The 25,193-nt window shown below is 36.6% G+C and overlaps 1 protein-coding gene across 16 annotated transcripts in view; it reads right to left on the bottom strand.

Annotated features, from left to right (window-relative positions):
- The window catches only part of NRXN3 (neurexin 3), a 1,462,974-nt gene that overhangs the window by 759,678 nt on the left and 678,103 nt on the right, over window positions 1-25,193 (bottom strand). For all 16 annotated transcript variants that reach the window (XR_006740652.1, XR_006740674.1, XR_004986670.2 and 13 more), the window contains one exon: window positions 15,737-15,856. Coding sequence is in view for 12 of the 16 variants with exons in the window: in XM_036430072.2 (XP_036285965.1) it covers window positions 15,737-15,856 (120 nt within the window). In the remaining 4 variants the exon portion in view is untranslated. The remainder of the gene's footprint in view (window positions 1-15,736; window positions 15,857-25,193) is intronic.

Consider the following 25,193-nt stretch of genomic DNA (forward strand, 5'->3'; position numbering starts at 1 on the left):
CAGAGGATAGAGTGAGACAAAGGCTATGAGTAAGGAACTCAGTTTAGAATGTTCTTCACATCCTGAAGGTCAGTAGATGCCAACGATAAGTTTAGGGGAAATACCACAAAAGATACATGGACATTAAAAGAAGAGACATCAGAAAACAATGATTGTGAAGTGTGCACTGATTCCAGGAATAAACGAATTCGGAATAAATTACCCTTCACTAAAGGAGATTTCCTGGGATGTTAGATCATCACCGTGTTTCCAGGTTTGGGGCACAGATGTTGAAATTATAAGGGAATTTGTTCATATTAGAAAAAATACATATGAAACCACAATATGCCCATGGGAAGGCAATTACTTAATCATCTGTGGTCCACTTAATTGGCATCCAACATTTGTCATAAGAAATAAATACTATTTATGCAAACATATTTCTATGATACAAAGGCCCAGAAGTAAATAAATCATACTCCCCCTAATTAATTGAGTATAAAGAGAAAAACCATTCTCCTGTGAAAACACAATTTAAATTTCCATCATCAAAATATTCTAACCAAATTCTCAGAAAAAAAACAAGATTCTGGAAGTGCAAATTCCTATACCATTATTCTTAGAAGCACCATTTTCTAAGAAGACTGAAATTTTTCTTTCAGATTCTCTCTTCAGCACACCCCCCCATTCAGCAGTCACACTTATCCTATTTCCTCAAGTAATATCAGCTTCATAGGTTCCAAAGAGCTAATAACATTCTGTTCATTGGAGCTGATTATCAAAATCATCATGATTAAGATGTGGTCTGATCCCCCAGTGGTCCTCAGCTGAGCCATTATGGAAGATTCCTGGTAATGGTTCTGTAATAATGTTACTGAGACATAGCTTCTTGTTCAGCTGAACTCTATTGGAGACCAATAAGTAGCCATCTTCCCATGGCAGGCAGTAATTTGCATATGAGGCTGCTCAGATAATAAACCAGCAACTCCATAGTTTTGATTTTTTTCTGTCAAGAGTGAGAAGGGAACAAGAGGTTGGCCATGGGTTTCCAACACTTGGCCTCATGTTCAAACTTGGCTTGGTCTCAGAGTCTCAGGCTCATAGAGTTTTGAAGTGTTGACTGAAGAGAGGTGCCAATAAAATCATCTGTTGTAAATAATTCATTGTGAAAGCTAAATTAGGTTGTATTTTGCTACTACAAATGAATGACTTAAAAATGAGTTACTATGTACAAAGTTAAGATTATGCATTGAGATGTCTGGTAATAATGGAGGCTGCAAATATTATGGTTTGGTTCCCTCAGTTTCATATGTGACAAGAAACAAAGATTCACTGGCCAGTGATTTTTCTCTATTCCAGGAAAGAACCGAAAATAGGACATGAGATTCTGAGGGAACCAGAATTCCTTGGTATGCTCTGTGGAAGTACTGTCTTTGAAAATCAGGATATTGCTAGGATAGACAGGTCTTCTAAACTTACTTGGGTTTGAGTTGATACAGATCCATAATCAAGAATATGTTTAGATTTAAAATGAGAACATGCAGAACATTAGTACTAATTGAATAATCTAATCCCAGTAGCCCTACCATCCACATCCACCCAACACACAGTTAACATCTACTCTAGAGGAAAGTATAGTCACCACTGTAGGCATACTGGTTATCTGGGAAATAGAGTGCATACACACAAACAGTGAGAATGAATCTACTAAAATTTTTACTTATTTTACTTACCAGTGACATTTTTCTTTAACAGAAGTTTTATATTTTAAATTTAAGCTGCTACTTGAAACCTTAAAAATACTCTTTCCTAAGTCCAACACTACAGTTCACATCTATTAGTTCTGATTTCATTAACAAAGCCAGGACTTTTGTAAGGTAGTAGTACATTTTGTAAGATTCTATTGCATTAATTGCCCAAGACCACCTAGCTAGGAAGAAAAGGACCAGGATCTGAGCCCACCTTTTACTCTCAAGTTCATAAAAACCCCATTTAGAGGCTGAACAATGCATTCTTTTAGTTCTGAATCTAAATGCAATGGGATTTTGGAGAGGATCATTATGAACTAAAGTGGGCAGAGAAAACTCAAAGGAGTAGGTCAGACTTGGGCTGGACCCTAAAGACTGTATAGAATTTGAATAGCTAGGTAAAGAGGGAAAACATTCCAGGGGAGAAGCTAGAGCAACGAGGGCATGGAGGCATCATGATGACAGAATATACCAACAACAGTACGGAAAAACAGCGGACAGAGGACCCCATGAATATGAAAGGAAATGGGGCTCACAAGAGCAGGTTAATAGCCTTCAAAACCAAGAGTAGGGCTGGCCCTCCAATAAGAGGGATCCATAGAAGGTTCATCAGCAGAGGGGTCATAACAACAATCAGGAAGATTACCCTGGAACAAGTACAGGACAGATTTCAGAAATGACAGCAGGGGGCCAACAGCAGGGAGCTCAAAGACTGCCAAAGGAAGCAGCAGGAGAATCGTTTTGTAACACACCCTACGTTGCCCAGCTAATTCTCACTAGTATGGCTTCAAGAGAGTTTCTATGCAACACTCTTCCCTGCCTTGCTTTATGTCTGAAGAATCTGCCACCAAAACATTCCCTGTGACAAGAGATGCAGCTTTAGAAAGTATAGCCACAATTAAATATTACCTAGGAAACCAAATATTGCTAAATGCAAAATGTTACCCCACACTGGGAAATAACTGTGAGATTTGGTTAAAGCTGTGTTTATTGTTCATTAACCTTTATATGGAAGGAAAATATGCTAAATTAATCCAAATGCAAATTAAATATGTTTGAGGTTGGAAATACATGTGGTGTGTTGTGGGGATTGGAATAAAGCCTCTACCAATACCAAGATTTTGTTTGGCTAAACTCCTTTGTTTTAATACTTCCTTTTCCACTGGCTCTGTTCTCAGAATTTTTTATGAGTTGGGGACAACAGACATGTGTGATGTTAAGTGTTTGAGCTGTAGGCCCTTCTCCAAAGGCCCCAGTGCCAGGGCACTAATGTGGCTTTAACTAGATGACATACTTGAGAGTCAGCATGTGGGAGCCATTTGGCGACTTTAGGCAGAGAGAGGCGACAGGAAGATTATTCTTAAGGATCAATAAATACCAGATGTCATCCCCCTTTCTAAATCTTTTTAAGGAGAAAAAATTACACTCCAACTACTGGATATTCAGATGGGATAAAGGGACATTCTGGCAAATATACTCTGCCAAATACCTGGTCTGGGGCCCAGGCTGACATACTACCTTTACAATTACAGAAATACACAACTTGCCATTTGACTGAGATGCAACCAAAAGTTCACACATGATCCTGTAAGACAAGAAATAAAGGTATTTGGATAGAAAATTTATTTCAGAATAACTGAGGGGAGGGGAAGGATGAGCATCTGAAAGGAAACATCTATTTATAGTGGATATATGAACATGAGCTTATTTTTATTTCTATAAATATTTATTTGGTTTTATTTATAGAAGGATATTCAGGTAAAATTGCAACCTTATTTTTAGTTGAGGGCTGATTAGAAAAAGCATTGAGTGAATTTATTAGGAAATAATGCCCAGACTGGCATGCTATTATTTCCTATCGAGTCTCCTGAGAGTAGTTGTAAAGATTTTACCACATTTGGAAAAATTCTCCTGAAGAGATATAAAACTTTTGCAACCCAGGATGTACAAAAATCAAGAAACCTTTGTGTTTTGTATTTCTTTAGTTACAGTCCATTGATGTTCTTCAATATACTGGTACTAGTTTTTATCAACATTAAACTCAGCAGAAATTGACAAATAATGTTAAAGTAGATGAGTACTGTCTCACTAGATCTTAAAGGTATTAGAGAGTTAAAATAATCTTTCCATGTGAAATAAACCACAATGTCGCTTCTGGATACCACAGAAACAAACTAAGACCCAAGTGGCTCCTTCCACAGTATGAGGGCCTTTCCCCTTCAACTACAATCCACTCCAAAACCAATGTACTTGTAACTGCTCAGAAACTGCAAGGCTTTCTGTGGGAAGGAACAAGGGCAAGAGAGAAAAGAAACAAAAACATCTTGACATTTTCATTTTCATTTGAAGAAGAAAATTGTACATTGGGATGCTCATTATAACTCCTGCATGCCTAAAAGCATTCTTTCTGGCAAGAAAACACCTAGTCCTGATAGAAATGCTATTTATTTCATGAAAAGAACACTAGGACTTTTGTACAACTAAGGCTTGGAAAATACAGAAAGCTCAGTCATTCACCCCACAAATATATTTTAAACATCTATTATATGCTTGACACCATGCATATTCCAAATCAAGGTTATACAAACAATTGGTAAAATTATGCGTGTTTTTTTTCTACTGCTTTGTGCTTTTATGCAGCTTCCAAACTTTCAACAGTGAGCGTGTATAATGTTAATTATTTTTTAAAGTGAGTTAAAATTAAAAGCATCAATTATGTAAAGTCCCCTCATATGTTTGTAGACAGGAATCAAAATAATAAGTTCCCACAGGAGTCTAAAGATCAAGAAGAGGATAGTCAAAGACCAAAACACTCCCTGGCATAGAAAGACTTCCACTTTCCTGAAAAGTCTCCAAATGTTTTGTTCCAAAATACTTCTTTTTTTTTTTTTAATATATCATATTTTTATTGATTTTTTTTTTTTTTTTTTTTTTTTTTTTTTTTTTTTTTTTTTTTTACAGAGAGGAAGAGAGAGGGATAGAGAGTTAGAAACATCAATGAGTGAGAATCATCGATCAGCTGCCTCTTGCACACCCCCTACTGGGGATGTGCCCGCAACCAAGGTACATGCCCTTGACTGGAATTGAACCTGGGACCCTTCAGTCTGCAGGTTGACACTCTATCCACTGAGCCAAACCGGTTTTGGCCAAAATACTTCTTTATTTAATTTGGCAAAGAGACATGGATCAAGTGGCAAAGATCCACAGAATAAAGGTAAGTGAGAAAAGAAACCATCATTCTAGGTAAAGAAAATAACAACAAGCTGCAATAGCCAAATCAATCCCTGCACCCACTGGGCTTAATCAAGTGTTATCAGAAGAACCAGAGGGAAAAAGCAATGAGGATCTCATACAAGAAACTCAGATAAAGTAACACTTGATGGGGAGACAGTTGCAGGAATTTAACTAGCTGTGTGCAGCCTCTGTGGCTGTACAAGCCTCTTTGACTGTATAAGGCCCATAATGAGTTGCAGGATCTCCCCCCACCACCTCCTTGATTCAAAAAAGACAGGTTCCAACCCTAGCCGATTTGCTCAGTGGATAAAGCATTGGCCTGCAGCATGAAAAAATCCCAGCTTCAATTCTTGTCAAGAACACATGCCCAGGTTATGGGCTCGATCCCCAGTGGGGGGCATGCAAAAGGCAATTGATCAATGATTCTCTCATCATTAATGTTTCTATCTCTTTCTCTCTCTATCCCTTCTTATCTGATTAATAATAATTATATATATATATATATATATATATATATATATATATATATATATATATATATATATTTAAAGACAGGTTCCAGAATATTCTATACTGGCAAGGCTGTTCTGGAACTGATGCAAAGCTTAAAATCATCCCTAGGAGGTAATGGCTTAAAACACAGAACACTGTGGGTTATATAGTCATTCCTCCCCCAATCTCAAAGTATAAAGGCAAAGACAGTCAAAAGCAATGGGCTGGTGTCCACTTCCAACCTACATAGAGTGAGAGAGATCAGATCTACAATTGACTTCAACCCAGCAGGAAAAGGACCAAAAATGTGAAACAACAGCTTGCAAAGTACTGGTCTTCAGGCAAAGGAGGACAGCAATTTCTAGAGGATGAATACAACTAAGATGAGTCCTCACCCAGCCGCAGTGTGCTGCCTTGGGAGAAATATTTGCCCATGGAGCAGGGAGAGAAATTTCAGGCTAACTCCTGCAGATGAGTAGATGAAGTTGAGTGAGGCCCAGGAGAGTAAGGCAGCTAAAAAACAGCAGCATGGATAAATCTTAAAAACATTCCATGGTTCCAGAGAAACAGAAATCAAAGATCACATACTATATGATTCCATTTATGTGTATTCAAGAACAGAGTTGGTCAGTGCTTTTTAGTTGTTAGAGTGTTCTCTCATGCACTGAAAGGTCATAGGTTCAATCCCCGGTCAAGGGCACGTACTTGAGTTGTGAATTGGAGTACATAAGGGAGGCAACCAGTTGATGTATCCCTCTCATATTGATGTTTCTCTTTCTCTCTCCCTTCCTCTCCCTCTTCCTCCATTCCACTCTTTCTAAAAAGCAATGAAAAAAAATATCTCTTTAATGAGGATTAATAAATATAAAATAAAATAAAATAAACAGACAAAACTCATGACTGTTGATTTGAATTTAAACAGTTGTGACCTTAAATAAAAGGATTAATAAAAAGACATGAGGATAACCTCTGGGAAGATGGAACTGTGCTTTATCTTAACTGGGATGTTCACACACACCCCCCTCAACCCCGCGGCTTCCTCCCCACCCCCCACACACACATACCTCTACTCCAAAAAGGTTCAGGGGGAAAAATAAGGACAGAAAACCAAATTATATTTATTACCCTATTTTACAAGAAAAGATAAAGTTGTTTACATCTTTTTTGCCTATGCATGTAAATGCAAATAAATGTAGAGGAAAATAAATGCAGGAAATTATAAGTCTACATTGAAAAATACATTGAGATTGTACCTGTATGTGACTAACAAGGTAATATAAAATTATCTTCTCTGAACCAATAGGCTCTCAGTGGATTACTGCCAACACCATCAATAAGTAACTATCCAAGCACACCAGAAATAAATAGGCTATAATTAAATATAAGCAATAAAAATGGTCTACAAATAAAGCATGCTAAAGATGGCTGAAATGAAATTAGTGAGGCCACAGATTCCAATAACTCGGCATCATCCCCAATAAGCAACAGGACTCTGAATTGTGGAGACTATTTCTCCTTGAACCATGGGTCCAAGTGTCAACTGGGATTTGCAGAAACTAATATTTTACCTATGAGTTTTGGTTCATATTTATGGAGAGTTTTGCAAAACAAAAGCTAAAAGCAGTCCAGGCTCTTGCTGAAACTGTTGGATATTGCATGTGTATTAATGTCAGTAGTACAGCAGATTTGAGTTACAAAATCATTCTTCTTGCAATCAGAGGCGTATATAAACAATAGTAACTCCCATGAGCAAATAGCTAAAACATTTCTATGACACTGTTCTCAAGGATATCAGCACTTTTATCTTTGTACAGAGAAGACTCTGGGTTCAACTACCGTCCCCTTACCTACTGTCAGCTACACTAAATATCTGTGGGCCCAGAAATAAAAACTGGATGCAATTAACTAATTTCTGGCATTACCTTGTTACTGCCTGTTACTGCTCTTAAATGCTCCTTTTTTATTTGTCTTGCTCTCTGGATCCTGCCTTTGCGGTACCTGGCTGCTTCTCCCAGCCTCAGCAGCTATTGGGGACCCCTACTCCCTTGACCTAAAAAACTTGCAAAATACTCTTGTTGGATACAACTTCTAATCTCTTTACCAGAGCAGATAAGTCCTTAAAAAATGATGCCCTTACTTAAAATAAAGGAAGTGAAAATTATATATTTCCCCAATAATAATGTAGACACTAGATATGACAGTATAATTGATGCAATAAATGTTAATAAAGCTCTGTGGCTGGTGTGAACTGAAATCCCTATATGTTTGTGAGTTTTCATTAAGAAGTTTCCTTGAGGAGCTCAGAAGACATTGGCAGTCAAGAACCCAGACTTATTGGTCAAACAAACATAACTCTGAAACTTTGTCCACCAACCTAATCATTTTGTGACCTTTAGGAAATGATTCACCATCTCCTTGTCTTAGTTCCCTCATAAGCAAGAATTATAATAGCATCTACTTTTAAGGGTTGTTTAAAGAATAAAATAATATAAAGAATTCAGCACAGTCATTGGCATACGGTTAAGTGGTTAAAAAGTGAAAGGTAATTATGTAGCCTGGCTGGTGTGGCTCTGAGTGTTGACCAGGAGGTCACAGTTGGATTCCCAGTCAGGGCAAGTGCCCGGATTGTGGGCTTGATCCCTAATAAGGGGGATGTGGGAGGTAGTCAATTGATCAATGATTCTCTCATCATTGATGTTTCTATCTCTCTATCCCTCTCACTTCTTCTTCTTCTCTCTCTCTCTCTAGATACTATAGATATAGATATAGATATACATATAGATATACATATACATATACATACATATACACATATACATATACATATACACATAGAAACCCTATACATATGCATGTACATATACATATATATATAGAAATCCTATATAATAAAAGCATAATATGCTAAATATCTGACCAAGTGGTTGCTGACAGACACTGACCACCAGGGGGCAGGCACTCCAGTAGGTTAGCTTGCTGCTGGGGACTGAGACACACCCTGGAGCCCTCCAGTGGTCCCTCTCCCACCAGCTGGCCCCCATCCGTCCCTGATCAGCCTGATCGCAGCCTTCCAGGTGAAGGGATCCCACCAATGCATGAATTCAGGCACAGGCCCTCTAGTATATAGATATATTTAAAGGTAATTGTGTATGAGAGAGTATTCAGGTAAAAATAGATGTGAAATCAAATAGATCATAATGGTGTTAATAAAAATTATCCAAATTTAGAAGAAAGACTAGGAGAGAGCCCTGTGTTCTTTTAATGTCATATAGGGAGACTGTTTAACATGTGCACCCAGAAATTTTTAATTCTATGGGAAATGTCCCTGTGTTTGAAATTGATATTTACTATAAATTGGGGCCCAGAGTCAGTACAGGCTCTGAACCTTTAGATTTTTAAAATTTAATTTAGGGCTTTTTGTCCTGTGAGATGTTCACAAGTTTTATATTTAAACTAAATTTGTATTTAAATATTCTTTTTAATGTCTATAAATATGCTGCTTATATTTTTAATACCCTTCTGTTTCCCCAACTAAGGAGTTCAATAAATTTGGCATATATGCATTCTCTATTTATATGAGAGCTGTATTTTTATTTTATGCAAATTATATTTATAGAAGTCATGGTTTTAACTTTTTAAAAATTCTTTCAAAGAGCAAAGACTAACATGTACCATGTCCTAAATGTCACAATTATGAATTAAATTTAGAACATTCAGAATTAGATAGGACCTATAAATATCCACATTTTAGAGACATAGAGAAATTAGTTTATTTGTCCAAAGTATTAAGTGACAGTCAATATTTCAACATAGGCCATCCAGTCCCTACCAATGGTCTCATCCACTGCTTTAAAATGTATATTAGAAGTGCAATAAAATTTTAAAAAATGTAAGTCATAAAATCTAGGTCAATAGAGAATGAAAATGTAAATATTTGGGCTATCTGAGAATATGGGTGTTTATTACTTTTATCATTTCTAGAGTATCCAAAGATATTTTAAATGGCCTCATTTCAGTATTAAAACAGAAACATCTAAAGTGTTGAGAATTTCACAATATGATAATATTAATAACCAAGAACACTATGTTTTTCTTAGAAACCCTATATTCCAATGTAATTTGTTTATCTGTGAGGACTTGCCTAGTCTAGTATAGTATTTAATGTATATTTTAAGCCTTTATTATTTCTAATAATGTAAGTAGTAGCCAATCTAATAAAAATGTGAGCTTTCATATCAGACACACCTGGTTCAAGTCCTCCCTTAGTTTCTTTCTTTGTGACCTTGGTTTTTCCCCATTGTTAAAATCAAGACAACAGTAGTATAGTATGTCTTAGATTCTTGGAATGATTAAAGGGGTGACATATTTATAAAGGTCCTAGTAGAGAGTCAGCAACATAATAAAAACTTGACACATGTCTAATATTATTAGTTATCATAAAAACTATCACTACTCCAATGTACTGAGTACCAGCACACTCCTGTATTATACCAAAGCTTAAAAAGGCCAAGCAGCTAATTCAGCATTAAAGTTAGGATTCCCATTGGAAACAATTTGATTCTGAAGTCAATCAACATGACTATGCTATGACATCTTTTATAATTTGATAACATATATACATTACAAATCAACCTTTTAAAAATGTGACTCAATGTGAATAAAATATCCAAGATAAATGTCCATCAATGTTTCAATGAAATAAATTAAGATTAGGACCCTATCGGGCCACATTTGAGACCAAGTAATAAATTTAATGTAGGGATTCTTCCCCATAGCAGTGAGTACCATACTGTACATTCTACTAAAGAGGAACTGGAAATCTGATTATGTTTTTTACCTTTTGAAAAATACATATCATACAATGTTAAAATAAAGCAGAGCACAACATTTAAACAAACTGTGATCTTAACCATACAAATGCTTAGAATAAAGACATGCAGGAAACAGCCAGAACATTAGCATGGATGTAGCACATTTCTCTCTTCTGCCTCAAATTCTGTCTTTCCTTCCCAACTCTCCTTGGTACCATATTTGCTTAGGAAGTACCTATTAATTTTTCAGAACTCATTTGTCAATAAAAACTTCCTATGAGCAGAAGCTCTTCCTGATGAGTCTCAACCACAGAGACAGTTGATCTCATTCTACTTTATGATCACTCACTATATAATGTTCATATTTCTACTGAAGCATATATGTCTCCTCCCATTATATTATAATGACTTCTAAAACAAGTCTGCATCTTATTCATGATCATATCTCCAAATAAGAAATGTCTGGTGAGTGAATGAATGAATAAATGATAAAGTGTGCCTTAAGTAGCAAACAACTGTCCTGATAGTGAACTTCTCAAATATGGTCTATTTACTGGATAGGCAGAGATTGAAAACAGAGGTAGAAAATAAACACATAACCAAAAGCATGGACATATAATAGTCTGATACCCTTGGAAATCATTGCAGTACAAACAACCACATGGATTCATAACATAATGCCAGTGGACCTACACGAATCCAAGAGACAGAATGAACAACGTCTGTCCCCTTGTTTGCACACAAAGTCATGCATATATTGTTTATCTTTTCTGAAGCCTGAATGGGAAATGTGTTTTTAAGAGATTTAATCAATACACCAACCTACATTAAAAAAATATATAAACTCACACAATAAATAAAAGCAAAAGGCCAATCAATAGCCAAAGTGCAGCTTAACAGCCACTCCAGCAGAGAACTGTCTGAAAAAACACTTCACACTCCACTGTCTGCACGATCCAGAGCTGCTTGCTAGTGATTTGTTGCCAGCAAAGAACATCTATTATCAAAAGCCAGTGTGAACCTAGCAATTTCTCGAGAAAGGAGCCCACAATGTACAACTAGCAATGTAGCACAGGTAACTGGCTGGTGAGGGTTGGATGAGGACCCACACTTATCCCCTACTCTTCACCCCACCAACCCATTATAAACACAACCCATTTCTAAATCCAGGAACGTTATATGTGTTAAGAATTCATGTGCCACACACAGACAGTCCCATATTTGCTTCACCAAGTCACAGAAGCAACAAGATCCAAAAATTATATACAACTTAAAACAGTTGTGAACATGCACAAAAGGAACCATGGTGGTGAGGATAGATGTAAGGTGTTTCAAATTGCTATTTTCAAAGACTTCCCCACAAATTACAACTATTTTGTCTATGTGTGGGTGTGCACAAGCGAGCTGGATTTTGTGCAACATTTTGCTATGTTTTGGAAAGAGAAGCAGATTCAATAATAGGCTGCCAGTGGAGGTGGCATGGCCTCATTATATGGAAAAAGGATTCTGGATTTGCATGATGTATAATGACTACAATATACTGAATCTGTCCAGATCTCAGTCCTGATTTAAAATAGCAATAGGAAGCCAATATCTAAAAACAAAAATACCCCTATAAAATTTTTGTAAGGTCCCATTCTCATGTTGTTTTTAAAATATAACCCCAATATTGTATTGTTGTTCAGGTGGTGTGCAATCTCTGAGAAGTTGGCCCACTCACTCTGTTTTGAATATTTCAGAAGAAATAAAAATTTTATTTTGATGAATGTTATTAATTGACCCCATGGGATCCTACATGAATTCAAGATTGCTTTTGGGATGGTGTTTTTTTGTTTTTTTTTTGTTTTTTGTGTTTGTTTGTTTTTCATTATAAATGGCCATAAAAGTCACCTAAATGAAGTTCTTTATGAGTTTATTATAACAAGAAGTGGAATGTCATGTTATAAAACCATATAAGACAATTAAGAAATCAATTATACTTTAGTTTCCAATGGTAATATTTTTGTTTCTATGTAATACAAGGGAATCCCTCTTATACAAGGTATGAATACATGTAATATCATTATAACCACTATATCAGTTTTGCATCTATCTTCATAAGAATGAACCTGGAATTAACTTCACTGCCTCCATCAATTCAACATGCTTTCACAGAGAATGAGAAAATAAGTTAAAACTACCCAGGGTTGATCTACTCATACTAAATTAAATATAGTTCTAAGTGTAAACTTGACTCATGGGTTTATGTAACTGTAACTCAAAATTGTTAAGCAAATTGCCAAATTTGGCAAACAGGATAAAGAAAAAAAAAAGAGAAAAAGTTTGTAAGTGATTAAACTAATGCTAGAAAAAAGAAAAAGATTCTAAAATGAAAACATTTCTTTAGAAACTTGCAAGTTATCCCCAGTTAAAATTAGCTTTCTTACACATGATGAACTGAGCACTTTATTTTGGAAAATAACATAGCCTAGCCATTTCCCTATTGAACAATTTTCTATTCTTGGAAGTGCAATAATAAATTGAGATGTCTTCATTTCCAATAATTGGATCAATCTGATCTCCTAAGAAAAAGCTTATGGAAAATGAGAGCTCCAAACTATATCCCACCAAGAAAATGCTATTTGCCATTAGATTGAATCTTTAATGAATTAATGTAGTTTTATAACAGCATCTTAAAGAATACAATTTATTTTTGATATATACAACATACTAGAAAATATACTAATCCTAAGAATTGGATGAAAGCCAGTTTCCTTGATGACACCCCACTTACAATGCCATGCCACTATTCTGTTATTTAGATCAAAGCCAGGCCACCTGTGGTCTGCATGTTACCAAAGCAATGGCCTCCCTGCTCTGTCAGCTAAGACCCAAACGCTGATTTGCTTTATATTCTTTCTCCTTCATCCTGCTTCTTCTTAAATTCACTCACTTCATCACTTCTCCTTTCCTGCATTTTTCCCACTACTTTTGCCAATGATCATGAGCCTTTTTTTTTAAACTGTGCTGCTGACATGCTCAATTCCTGATGCAAAGGAAGTCACCAAGAATTTGCTAACATAGGGAAGCACAGAGAATAACAGGTAACTTCATTTTGAAAATGTTTGTGACATGAAGCAGCAAATTACAGCTCTAAGGGTCAAGGTTGACCTTGAAAGCAATTATCTATGATGTAAAATAGTGAGGCTGATTTTCCAGGTGAAAAAAAACTGATTCTGATGCTGGTTATAAAAAAGAAGTTCCCCTCACATACTTTAAATGCCAAGCATTAGATAAAGAGACATCTGACTGTAACAATTAGCCTATCAATTTGATTCATTTAGTTGGGTTTCATTAAACATTTTTACCCACAGCCTCATGAGCAACAAAAACAATACAAAGCAAAATAAAACAAACAAACAAAAAGTTTATATACAAACTTTATAGTGAGACCCTATAATCCTGGATCTTAATTTTATACATTCTTGTCAGTCTACAATTAAGATGTACTTGTTCCCAGGTCCATACAGTTATCCAATTTCAGAAGCCCTGGTCCAATCTCCAAGAGGGGACTGGACAAGAGGATTCTTTAAGTGATTTGGGCTCAGAAGAGGTTTTCTACAATAAAAAATTCAACTGCATTATCCTTTATAAGAAAAGCCTAATATGCTAAGTGTCTGGTCTACCATCAGCTGTTCAACCAATCAAAGCATAATGTGCTAATGATATGGTAAAGTCGCTCAACCACTGGATATGATATGATGTGCACTGACACAAGAGGGGGGGGGGGATGCTCCAACCTGTAGGTTAGCTTGCTGCTGGGGTGCTGATGAGGACTGAGAAGGTCAGGACTTTTCCTGGCCCTGCTGTAGTTTCTCCCTCTCTATCCAATTCTCGCAACTCTCCCCGCCCAATCATGCACCAGCACGGTCCCTAGTGTCCTCTTGCAATTCAGCCTGATCCTGCAGGCCAGCCCAAGGGACCCCACTGATGCATGAATTCAAGTACTGGGCCTGTAGTTAATAGAATAAAAATCTAAAATATATTATATTAACTCCGGATATCCTAGAAACATTTTTGAAGGATGAGAAGCTACTGTCACAAACAAAAGCTGGTTTTGCCCAATCCTCATCCTAGAACTTCATTACATATCGACAAGTTGTTCAAATTGGATAATGTGACAGTCCTCATTCTGGACTGAGACATAAAATCAGAAACATCAGAGAAAGCTGGAAAAATTTCCACTCAGTTTTAGCAGAAAACAATTACTTGCCTCATGGACAAATAGGAACTTATCAATGAGAGTAAAATACTTACATACCTTCTGAAGATTGTGCATGTTCACTGCAGTTAGAGCAACTTACCTTTCTGCCTGTGCTGTGTGCAGTCTGTTTTCCACTGGGAGTGGTGTGTATGTGTGATGTGAAATAAAGTTGTGAGGATAAAGAAAACATTAGGCCACCTTTTAGGGGGAAGTGGATTTCTATTGAGTTCTATGCAGACAAATTGAAGAGGAAAGAAAGAGCATAAAATACAATTTCCAAGGTTCTCTTATAGGTCCATAGCTGCCTGTCTCAGAGCAGAAGCATATTTCCAAATCATAAATATGGAAACTGGACTTTCAATATGACCAAATAATTGGAAAGAGCAATCTGATGCTGAAACCTGTAGAGAGGGTGCTATAGATATAGAGGCTCATGCTTACATTTGAATCAATGAGTATCAAGAGATTTTTTTTTCTCTGCATTGTTAGAATCCTTACTTGTTTCTCTTTCATGTATCTTAAGAGACTGATACACCATATGAAGACCAAAAACTATGAGAAAAGTAAAAATATAAAATAAAAGAACAAGAGACAGCTACATACATGAAAAAAAGTTGAGCAAGAAGAAATTAAGGAAAACCAAACAGTCATGATAGGGATGGTGCTATAATTAACACCTAAAAAACACATGGGCAAACTATACCATGGCTTTGCTGTTTTAACCTTGAGATTAAAGATGCATCTTGTTTATGAAACCACGGGTCCAATAGACTGAGTTCAGATCATAAAACAAACTCCTGCCCTGAGTTTAGGCTGTATTTAGAAAACCAGAAATTTAGCAGGACATACAAACTCAGGGCTTTTTAATACATCTCTTTCCAATAAGTAGTCAGAAATTACAAGTGTTTGTTCACCTTTGAGGGGCCATGTTAGGGCAATAACATGAGAAGGAAGTGGAGACCCAGGTTACAGATTCCCATGCCACTGAAATATGGCCACCAGCAGTGCTAGTATCACCTCCAGGAAATCACAAAAGAATATTGTTAATCAGCTTAACAATAACCCACAACCTTCGGACCAACTAGAATATTGGTTCTTTATTTTCCCAGGTTCTGGAGGAGAAAATTGCTAATGAACCTTTAAGAAGAGCCACCCTTTTACATAATGTTACTTCAAACCTCTGAACTGTTTGGGGGGAAAAAATCCAATAATAAAAAGATTGTACTCACGATCATTGCACTGGTTTCCAGAATATGAGGTCATGGAACAGTCACAGGTGAAGCCTTCCCATTGCTGCATGCAGACTCCCTGGTTGGCACATGAATCTTCCTGGCAGGTTGTACTTGGTCCTAGTAATGCATTAAAAAAAAAAAAAGGAATAGAAGAAAAAGTAGATAGGAAAGTGTTAAAATTTGTCAAATTCAAAGCAATAACTTGAATGTACTATCCTCATGCCCCTAAACATTCAAAGACACAACCACCAAAAAAGTCGACTCTGTATCATGCAAAAAGAATTTAGTATGTACAAAAGACGACAGAAATACACACTTAGCCACACACTACCAACAGTTACACACAGAGGGGAGAGGGCTGAACACACTGTTCTCTTTTAGGCAGACCTTGTGAAAGAACCTCATCTCTACCATTCAACTAGAAAGAGATCTCACTTGGGCCTTGTCTCTCTCATGGATAATGCTAAAGAAGAAAATCACATGCCCATGATTCTTATGAATTAAGGCACAGATGTCCCTAAAGTCTACTTTGTAATATTAAAAAGATGTTTGATGATAATTCAGAGGAGGAGAAAATAGCAGCCAGCATGTATTGATTGGTTCCTTGTAGGTAACAAGCTCTGAGTCCTAAGCACTTTATCTCAGTGATCTCATTAAGCTCTCCAATAGCTCTAAAAGGTAAGTACATATGATGGCCACCATTTCAAGTATAAAACCCAAGTTCAGAGAGGTGAAATAATTTACCCAAGGTCACACATTTGCTAATTAAATAATCCTCATGCCCATCTTTAGTAGACTAATCTGAGACCCAAGCTCTCAACTACCTCAGTGGTTTTAAAGTACAGTCCTTAGATCAGCATCACCTGGGAAGTTAGAAATGTAAATTCTTGGGTTTGACCCCAGACCTACTGAATTTGAGGCTTTGGGGGAAGGCAGAAAGCTGTGTTTTCACAAGTTTCTAGGAAATTGTGATGCAGACTAACATTTAAGAACCAGTGCACAGCACCATTCTGCCTGTTGCTATAGATTTACACGGGTGTACTCAATTGGGGTGCCAATACACCAGAGGATACAAAAAAATTGTTTGAAGTTTGGGAATAAAATCTCAGAAATGATGCTCATTTAAAAATTTATATTCGTGATTATTTCTATTTCTGAGTGTCTTTCATATGCAAGTAACATAACTATAATGATAACATAACTATACATAAGCATATCTTTCGAGAAGCATTCTCAAAATATTTTCTGGATATGAATGGGCAAGTGAAAATGCTTGACAATTTCTGTCTTTCAGATTGCCATTAAACTCTCTTTTTAGGTCAGCCAGGACCTCTCTTTAATAATTCTCTATCATTTCTCTATTTTGCCTTAACCTTGAGATTAAAGTTGAACCTACACCTTTCAAATTACCTTAACTAATAGGATATATCTTAATATTCAGGAAAATCACGAATTTCCCAGAAAGACTCAGCAAAAGGGGTTATCCCTTTGAGGGATCCAATGTATGAGCTAGGATCTGATTTAAAAACAACAAACAAACAAACAAACAAAAACGCCTCCCCCCAAAAAAAGAAAACACCCACGTATAGAGTAAAATATATATACATTGCAATAAGTGCACATTTCACAAATTCCAACCTAAGCCTCATACAGGCACAGTATTTTAAAATGTAAGTATGCAGGGTCTTAAGAATGCATGTGCAAAAGAAATGCATGACTATAAAGGGTCTGTCTTCCTGGTGGCAAGATGTTTTATATTTATTCATGAAGGGTGGAAGCAGTACAGTCCATCACTCCCATTACAAAGCTGTTAAGATGTGACATAAGAAAGTTCAAGACAATTACTAACGCTGGGGGAGCAGCCCAGCTACTGGGTTTCTGCAGGGCTGTATGCCATGTGCTTCCCCCATGTGGAGATGAAAGGAGGTACATGGTCATGTTCTCAGTGGGTCTTAAACTTGCGCTTTGTGTAGTACAAGTCTCATTAACAATGGCAAATCAGGACAGCTCCCTTCAAAGGATAAAGGCTTCTGATAAGTCCACGGGGCTCCCTGACCAAACAGCTCTCCCTAGACAATGGGCTAGTAATTCAGTTGAACTCAGAATCAGAAACACTCAGAAGGCGTTCCCTTGAAAGGCAGCAGAATAGCTAAAACTGGGAAAACACAAGAATTCTTTGCATGTTGATTGAATCTGAAGACAAAGGCTTTCCCATGTATTTTCCTCCCTTCCAGCCACATTTTAACTGGTTTCCAAGGACCAGTTCAAATTCTTCCTCCCTATGAAATATTCTCCAGGAACTTTAAACAAGTCTCCCTCTTCGTAACACTTATTATCTACCTCATTAACGTCCACATATGATAATGTTCCATTTAACACTTTATTACACATTGCACTGTCCTCTGCTTATATAATCCTCTAATTGTTTCATGTGGGTTGTTGCTATTTATCTCCAAAAGACGGAATGCTGCTTGCTGTTAGAAATCACAGAATATGCTTTCACTGTGTCCTTGCTGCACTAAATAGCTCTGCCAGCTGCAGAGCAAGTGTTTCTGTAAATGTTGAGCTGATCTGAATTGCAGTCGCCTGATTTGCCTGTGTCTCATACTTCCAAACACAAGCGTGGGAGAACGTCTGTGCTCTGCAAAGTGAGCAATCTGTTCCATTTGTCAAAGGTTGCTCAGGGGACTCAAACACAGAGGGAGCTGTAGGTAATTTTAAAGTTCCATGGGATTTATTTCACATGCATTAAAAGGGGAGTGCCATGTAGAATCTGATAATCCCTGAACACTGAGTACATTGTACACATCTAAGATAAAGCACATCAGTGAGGACCAGGATGACCTGCAATGACCTCGTCAAACTTAGTCTACACTGGTACCTCCTTTCAGGCTGAGAAATTAGGCATTAGCTTCCTTCTCCGACCTAAAATTTCCTTTTACTCACCCCCAGCTCACAGTGTTCCAGCATCCCTTCCTCCTTCTAATCCCTCTCACACAGCAGTGTTCACAGTTTTGGCCCCAAATCAGCATCACCTGCATCACCTGGCAGCTTTGAAGAAATGCAGACCTACCAAGTGAAAGCTGGGCTCAGAAATCACCTGTGACTTGACAACTAGTTATTATTATTTTAAAATATATTTTTATTGATTTCACATAGGAAGGGAGAGGGAGAGAGAGATAGAAACATCAATGATGAATGAGGATCTTTGATTGGCTGCCTCCTGCATACCCCACACTGGGGATCAAGCTTGCAACCCAAGCATGTGCCTTGACTGGGAATCTAACCATGACCTTTTGGTTCATAGGTCGGTGCTCAACCACTGAGCCATGCCAGGCAGGCCCAATCGGTGTTCTGAGCTCTGCTCCATAGCTGGACATCTGCTCTCATACTTTAGGCCCATCCCTACCTTCAAGGTTTGTTTCTCTTGCTCCACCCACTTCCTGAAAGTTCCTCCCTGAGATCTTCAAATGACTCATTCATTCTCATTCTTAAAGTTGGAGCTCCAAATGGGCTTTCTTAAGATTATTCTATTTAAGAAAGTCCCTACCAACATTTCATTTACTCTCAACTCTAACTCCCTGTTATTTTTTTTAACTCACAATTACATGGCCTGTAAATAAGATACTTAATAAATCATTTATTATCTGCCTCATTCTAGATTATAAATCCTTTGAGAGCAGAAGTCTGATATCTTTTGCTCACCTTCATGTCTGTAATTACTGATAAAATATTTGGTATAAACTAAGGGCTCAGAAAATTCTAAACACATAAAAAAGTACCAAACATTAAAGAAATAAAGTCATTCTTTTATGACATAAAACTAAGTGGTTTTCCTAATTAACAACTCACCCACAGCATTTACCAATATCAGCTTGTATGATTTTCTATTTGGGACAAAGCTTTTCTTTTGGGAGTGATTTAATTAACTACATTTCCTCCCCTGATTTAACTATTGGACTCATTCAATCTCACCAGATGATAGACAGGGACTCTTTTGTGTCTTTAATGCCCATGGACATTATGCAGTAACTGTGTTGAATGGAAGAGAGAATGGGCTAAACTCTAAACACTTTCAAGATAATAATATAAGTTTCTACTCTCCCTTCAAACCATTTATTATAAATACATCCTTTCCAGAAAAGACTATATTTCATCTCAATGAATCTATTTTTCATAGATAGAGTACCTAAAAAAAATAAAATAAAATAAAAAGGAGAGCAAGAAACAAATCAGAGAAACAAACCAAAATGCCCTTGGGGGAATTTATTTTGTTTAACTGCACATCCATAGATACACGATAATTTTGTACAAATAAGAGTGAGAACATAATCATAACAAAAGAAAAAGGCACTTACATAGCTGTGTCAAATACTATATTAAGTGCATTTCAAATATTAATTCAATTAATCTTCATAAACACATGATGAAGCAACCATAGTTAAAATTATTAATCAGAAAAACAAGAATGATATTCTCATGAAAGATATCTAGAATTTCAAGAATAAAATAATTTTTATAGATGATTGAGTATGAAGGACTTCATAAAAGTAAACTGAGTCATGGAAAAGTTAGGTGATTATTTGCAAGACCCCATATGCAAGTAGCAGAGTGAGATTTCAAATCCAAGCTTGCTACCTCCATGGCTAACCCACCTAAAATTGATGGAGGTGTGTAAGCCAGAAGTGTGTGTGCAGAGCCTGATGAACTTAAATAAAGTATTTCTAACCTACAGCCAGATAAATATTTTAATGTAACAATGTATGTGCTATTAAAAAAATGTTTATTGTTGAAGGCACTACATATGTGCCCTTTTTCTCCTACTGACCCCTTATAGCCTGCCCCTACTGCCATCTCAGGCCTCAACCACCCTATTGTTTGTGTCCATGGGTTATGCATATATGCACATAAGTTCTGTCTGTGGTTGATCTCTTCCCATCCTCCCATCAATCCTCACCTTCTCTTTGAGATTCCTCAGTCTGTTCCATACTTCTATATCTTTGGATCTATTTTATTCAACAGTTTATTTTATTCATTAGATTCCACAAATGAGTGAGATCATGTGATACTTGTCTTTTTTTCACTGGCTTATTTCACTGTTTTTTTGTTTTTGTTTTTTTAATAATAAAAAATTAGAAATGCCATTTCAATTCAAAATTCAAGTAAAAATAAAAGAGAGAGTCTAATATTGACCCATTTTATGAACAAAAATATGTATTGTGTGTGCTTATACACATAACAGACATTCTTAAGGGCTTAATAAATTCATCTAAAATATTCTTCCATATCAACCTAAAATTGCAGATATTCTAAGATAACATAAACTTTGGGAATTACATATTCAGAAAGTTTCATTATTATTATTAATAATAACTTAAAACTGCACCAAGGTTTAGGAAAACTCTATATGGGGATAGTGTACACAACTTTTATATTTGATATATGAATACTAAAGTATTCACATATCCTTTTGAGAGAAAAAAATGGTGACTTTTCTTTGGATAGTAGAAAAAGTGACAAGGTGACAGAAGTATGCATGAAAAGATGATATAAGTTGTCACTGATGTTAGTACTTTGGTTTCTAACTCTCAATTCTGTTTTTAGTTCACTGGGAAGGATCACATTGCGTCTTTTCTCTATTTATTTTTTTCAGATGATAACTCTGAGGGCTGCCATGACTTTCCCATCATTCTGCTTGAATGTACGATTGTTTGGTCTTTAAGAACTGTCCCAGACAGTCATTTCATGCTTGTTACTGCTGAAATCCTCCTCTGCAGTTCATGCAAACTGATTTAGTCAACTCCTCTTCATGGTCTAGGAAAATCACAAGTTGACAAGAGTATCTTTTATTGCTTTCAAATCCTTGAGATAGAAGTATTGCCGGAAGCACAGGACATTGGTATTGGAGTGTATTTTCCTTCTGTTAGTGCAATGTAAGACTTAAGCAAACCTAGGCCCCAAACATCCCTCTTTAACATTGATAAATATTGCTAAGCCAGCACCAGCTGGTCTTGGCCATATTGAGGAGGTAGGCTTGGTGAGTAGGAAGCCTAGGAGTGACACACCTGTTCTGATTCCCAATGTCCATTTATCCTAAAGGTCCAAGGCTGGTAGACCAGTAGTAGGCACCAGGTGGGGTTCACTTAACAAGATCCATCATCTTTAATCTCAAACCACCAGTTGTTTGTCAAAGAGATTAGAATATATGAGTGAAACCTGAATGTGAAGCATTATCATAGTAGAACTTTATGCCAACCAAAGGGTTTGCCTGCCCCATACAAAACACAGCTGCCATGAGAAGGAGCCTTGTGGAGATGCCATAGATTGTCTATAGAGTTCTCATCTTCTACCTTCAATTTTATTTCTCACTCCTAATAAGTGCATATACATTTCCACTTTTACTTTTTAAAATATATACTTTTTCCTAGAGAGAGAATGAATGAGCAGCAATTGGATGGAAAGAAGGGAAAAGAAAGAAGAAGGAAGATGAATACATATATTGGATAGATATATGTATTTGTGTATCTGTGTGTATGTGTACCTGTGAAAGGCCCCTACCAGCTTCCTGAGTAATCAGTACTCTCTACTGTTAAAATATAAGAATTAAAAGTGTTGAAGCCTCAGTGATGGTATATATGACATTAGAAATCACCTACTTATTTACCTACGTGTCTTGGTTCCTTCTGCAAAACTACTACAGTAGTTCTTAAAAGTATTTCTACATTTACAGTGGTGAATTCTCTTGGCTTTTCTAAAGAGAGTAATTTACATATAATATAATATCCATTCCTTTTTAATTGACAAAACCCAATTTACTTCCATTGAATTTTAAAATAAGAAAGCAATTATCCTTAAATGTGTCAAGTGTCTTTCTTCATATAGAGAGAGACAACTGAGAAGTGAATGTTCTATTTCCCATTTTAAAGAAGATTAAACAAAGCTGAAGAACATGGTCCTAAATGTTATGTAATTTCATTGGCAGAAAAGCAAAGTGCAGCTGTGTTCCCAAGATCTTCCCTTTCTATCCCAAAGGCAAGGACCTATGCCTGGCAAATGCTCCATTGGCATTGACACTGCTCTGGTCAAACATGCTCAGATGCTTACAGTTCCTCTTTTCAAAAGAGGGGTCAGAAAAGTCACTTGGTTAGGATGATGAGTGAAAAAGACTGACACAATTTAATACATGAGGCATTTTAATAAAATCCCTATTCTCACATCAGCTCTCTCGTCAGGCATTAGGAATAAGTAAGTCAAGGTGTGCATAGAAACTGGTTGAAATCATGAGGCCCTTATGAGGTCTTTATCTCCAATGGTTTTTTGATGGGTCCTGTGCTGGTGAATACCAAATAACCAAAACTCGCTCCCAGAAAAAAGAAATAACAACAAAGCCTGATCTGTAATATTTCTGTACCTTGATTTCTGTAGTGTAAAATACTCCCACCATAGCCAATTCCAAGTGAATTCATGTTATTTGACCTCAACAAGCTTGCAAAATATCTGAAAATTCCTCTGATGGTGCCAGCACTGCCTGTGATGGCCAATGAATTGCACAGTATAGCTACACTTTGTGAGTGAAGCTATTTACCCACACATGATGCCACCATGGCCATGGAGGGGTTGGAGTTGATGTCTGCCCCTGACAGGGTATTTGTAAAAGTGAGAGAATGGCTGGCATCATAAGGCAATCTTGTTCAAACCACCCTATATTCAGAAGTTGTCTGGGTCCTTCACGAAAGTCAAATGATTAGATCATTCCTTCCTTTTAAAACCATGAACAGGCCCTTAGAATTCAATGTTGCTTTAGAATATGTAAACTGAGGCCTACTTTTCTGCATTTCCTTCTTTTTTCAGCACTGATGTAGCAGGGTGTTGAGGTAAAAAGGCATATATTTATGAAAGAGAGAAAATGGGTTTCAAATGCCAACCTCAACAAAAAGACATTTAATTTAAAATATTTTGCTTTAATAAAATTGTGCAAATATCATCTAGAACTTGTAGTGAAATAGCATTGATGTGAAACTTCTACAATAAGGTCAGCTTGGAAGACACTCTCAGGCACTTTCTGGTCATCTGTGCACTGTTTCTGATTTTGAAATAGGCAAATCCAGAGTCATCACATGGCACAGCTGGGAAAGGTAATAGGCCTTACAATGCAGCTTTGGCACATAATAGCAATGTGACCTTGGGCTAGCTCCCTAAATCCTCAGAACCTGTTTCCTCATCTATGTAATAAATATATAAATTATTACTATCTCACATGATGTGAGTATTAAATAAGGTAACATATGAAAAGCTTACAAAGTCATCTACAAAATGATGGTAGTATCTACCATACAAGGTTGTGGTTGTAAGGGACATACAATTAGCCAAGCCTTTATTTAGCATGTGCCTACCCTAAATAGACCCTCAATTAAGGGTACTGTTGGGAGGGAAAATAGAGCTCTCTCCACCCATTTTAGTTTGATGTATAGGCAGTCCATAGTCTAGAAACAAGACAGATTAAGGTAGTAGGTCATAACTACAAAGTTCTCCTGTGAGAAATCTGTTATACAATGTTGAGGGATAAGAGACAGGAACCACTGAGGTCATTCCATTTAATTATCATTTCCATAAAGCAAACCATTCTGAAGAAGTAATTTCTATTAGGCCACATGCTACATTTTATTATTACATAAAATGCAATGGAGAATATGATACAGTACTTTGCTTTGGAGAAAATGAAGTGGGGAACTGTAGACTTAACAGTAAAGAAAGTTGGAAAATTAAAATTATCTTTACCTACAGATATGTTTGGCCAACTCTTATCTAAAATGACTTGAATGAATCTTCATGTTTTCAAAAGCATCCAAACCCAATACATTTATTGACTTATTTAAGATACACAACATTTAGATCAGAACCAATAAATCCCTAACCCCCATCTCCACTACCTAGCTATCATAATATCTGGGAAGAGGGACAACATACATTTCTAGAAAATAAGTCATGCAATTCCAGAAATAAAACTTGATAGGGAAATTATAATGGAAAGCAGGGAGAGGATATTCTGATTAATCACCTAACCCAATAAGAGCCATTCTTTTATTTCTTATAGTTTATGAATCATCTATCTCAATAGGTCAAACAATACTTATTTTTAGTTGTGTACTTCCTTTTTCATATGGACAGACTTTTATTGAATATTTTCCTCTCCAGGAATAACACCTTGCAAATAAATAGGAATTAGAAAATTACTTCTGAAAGGTCCATAGACATTGCCATTCTATTCAAGGGACTCTGAGATTCAAGGGACTATACTTCTCAGCAATAAAACACTTCCCACTTCCCTCAAGGGAGTGCCTACTCCCTCTCCTAGCCTGAAGGCAGATATTTCATTCCCTTGAAATCTTTTTTCCTTGAAGCCTTTTTGTCATACCGTATAAATGTATCTGCTATGAAACAGAGTAACACTGTG

The sequence above is a fragment of the Pipistrellus kuhlii genome, unplaced genomic scaffold, assembly GCF_014108245.1.
Source record: "Pipistrellus kuhlii isolate mPipKuh1 unplaced genomic scaffold, mPipKuh1.p scaffold_m20_p_1, whole genome shotgun sequence".
Taxonomy (NCBI): domain Eukaryota; kingdom Metazoa; phylum Chordata; class Mammalia; order Chiroptera; family Vespertilionidae; genus Pipistrellus; species Pipistrellus kuhlii.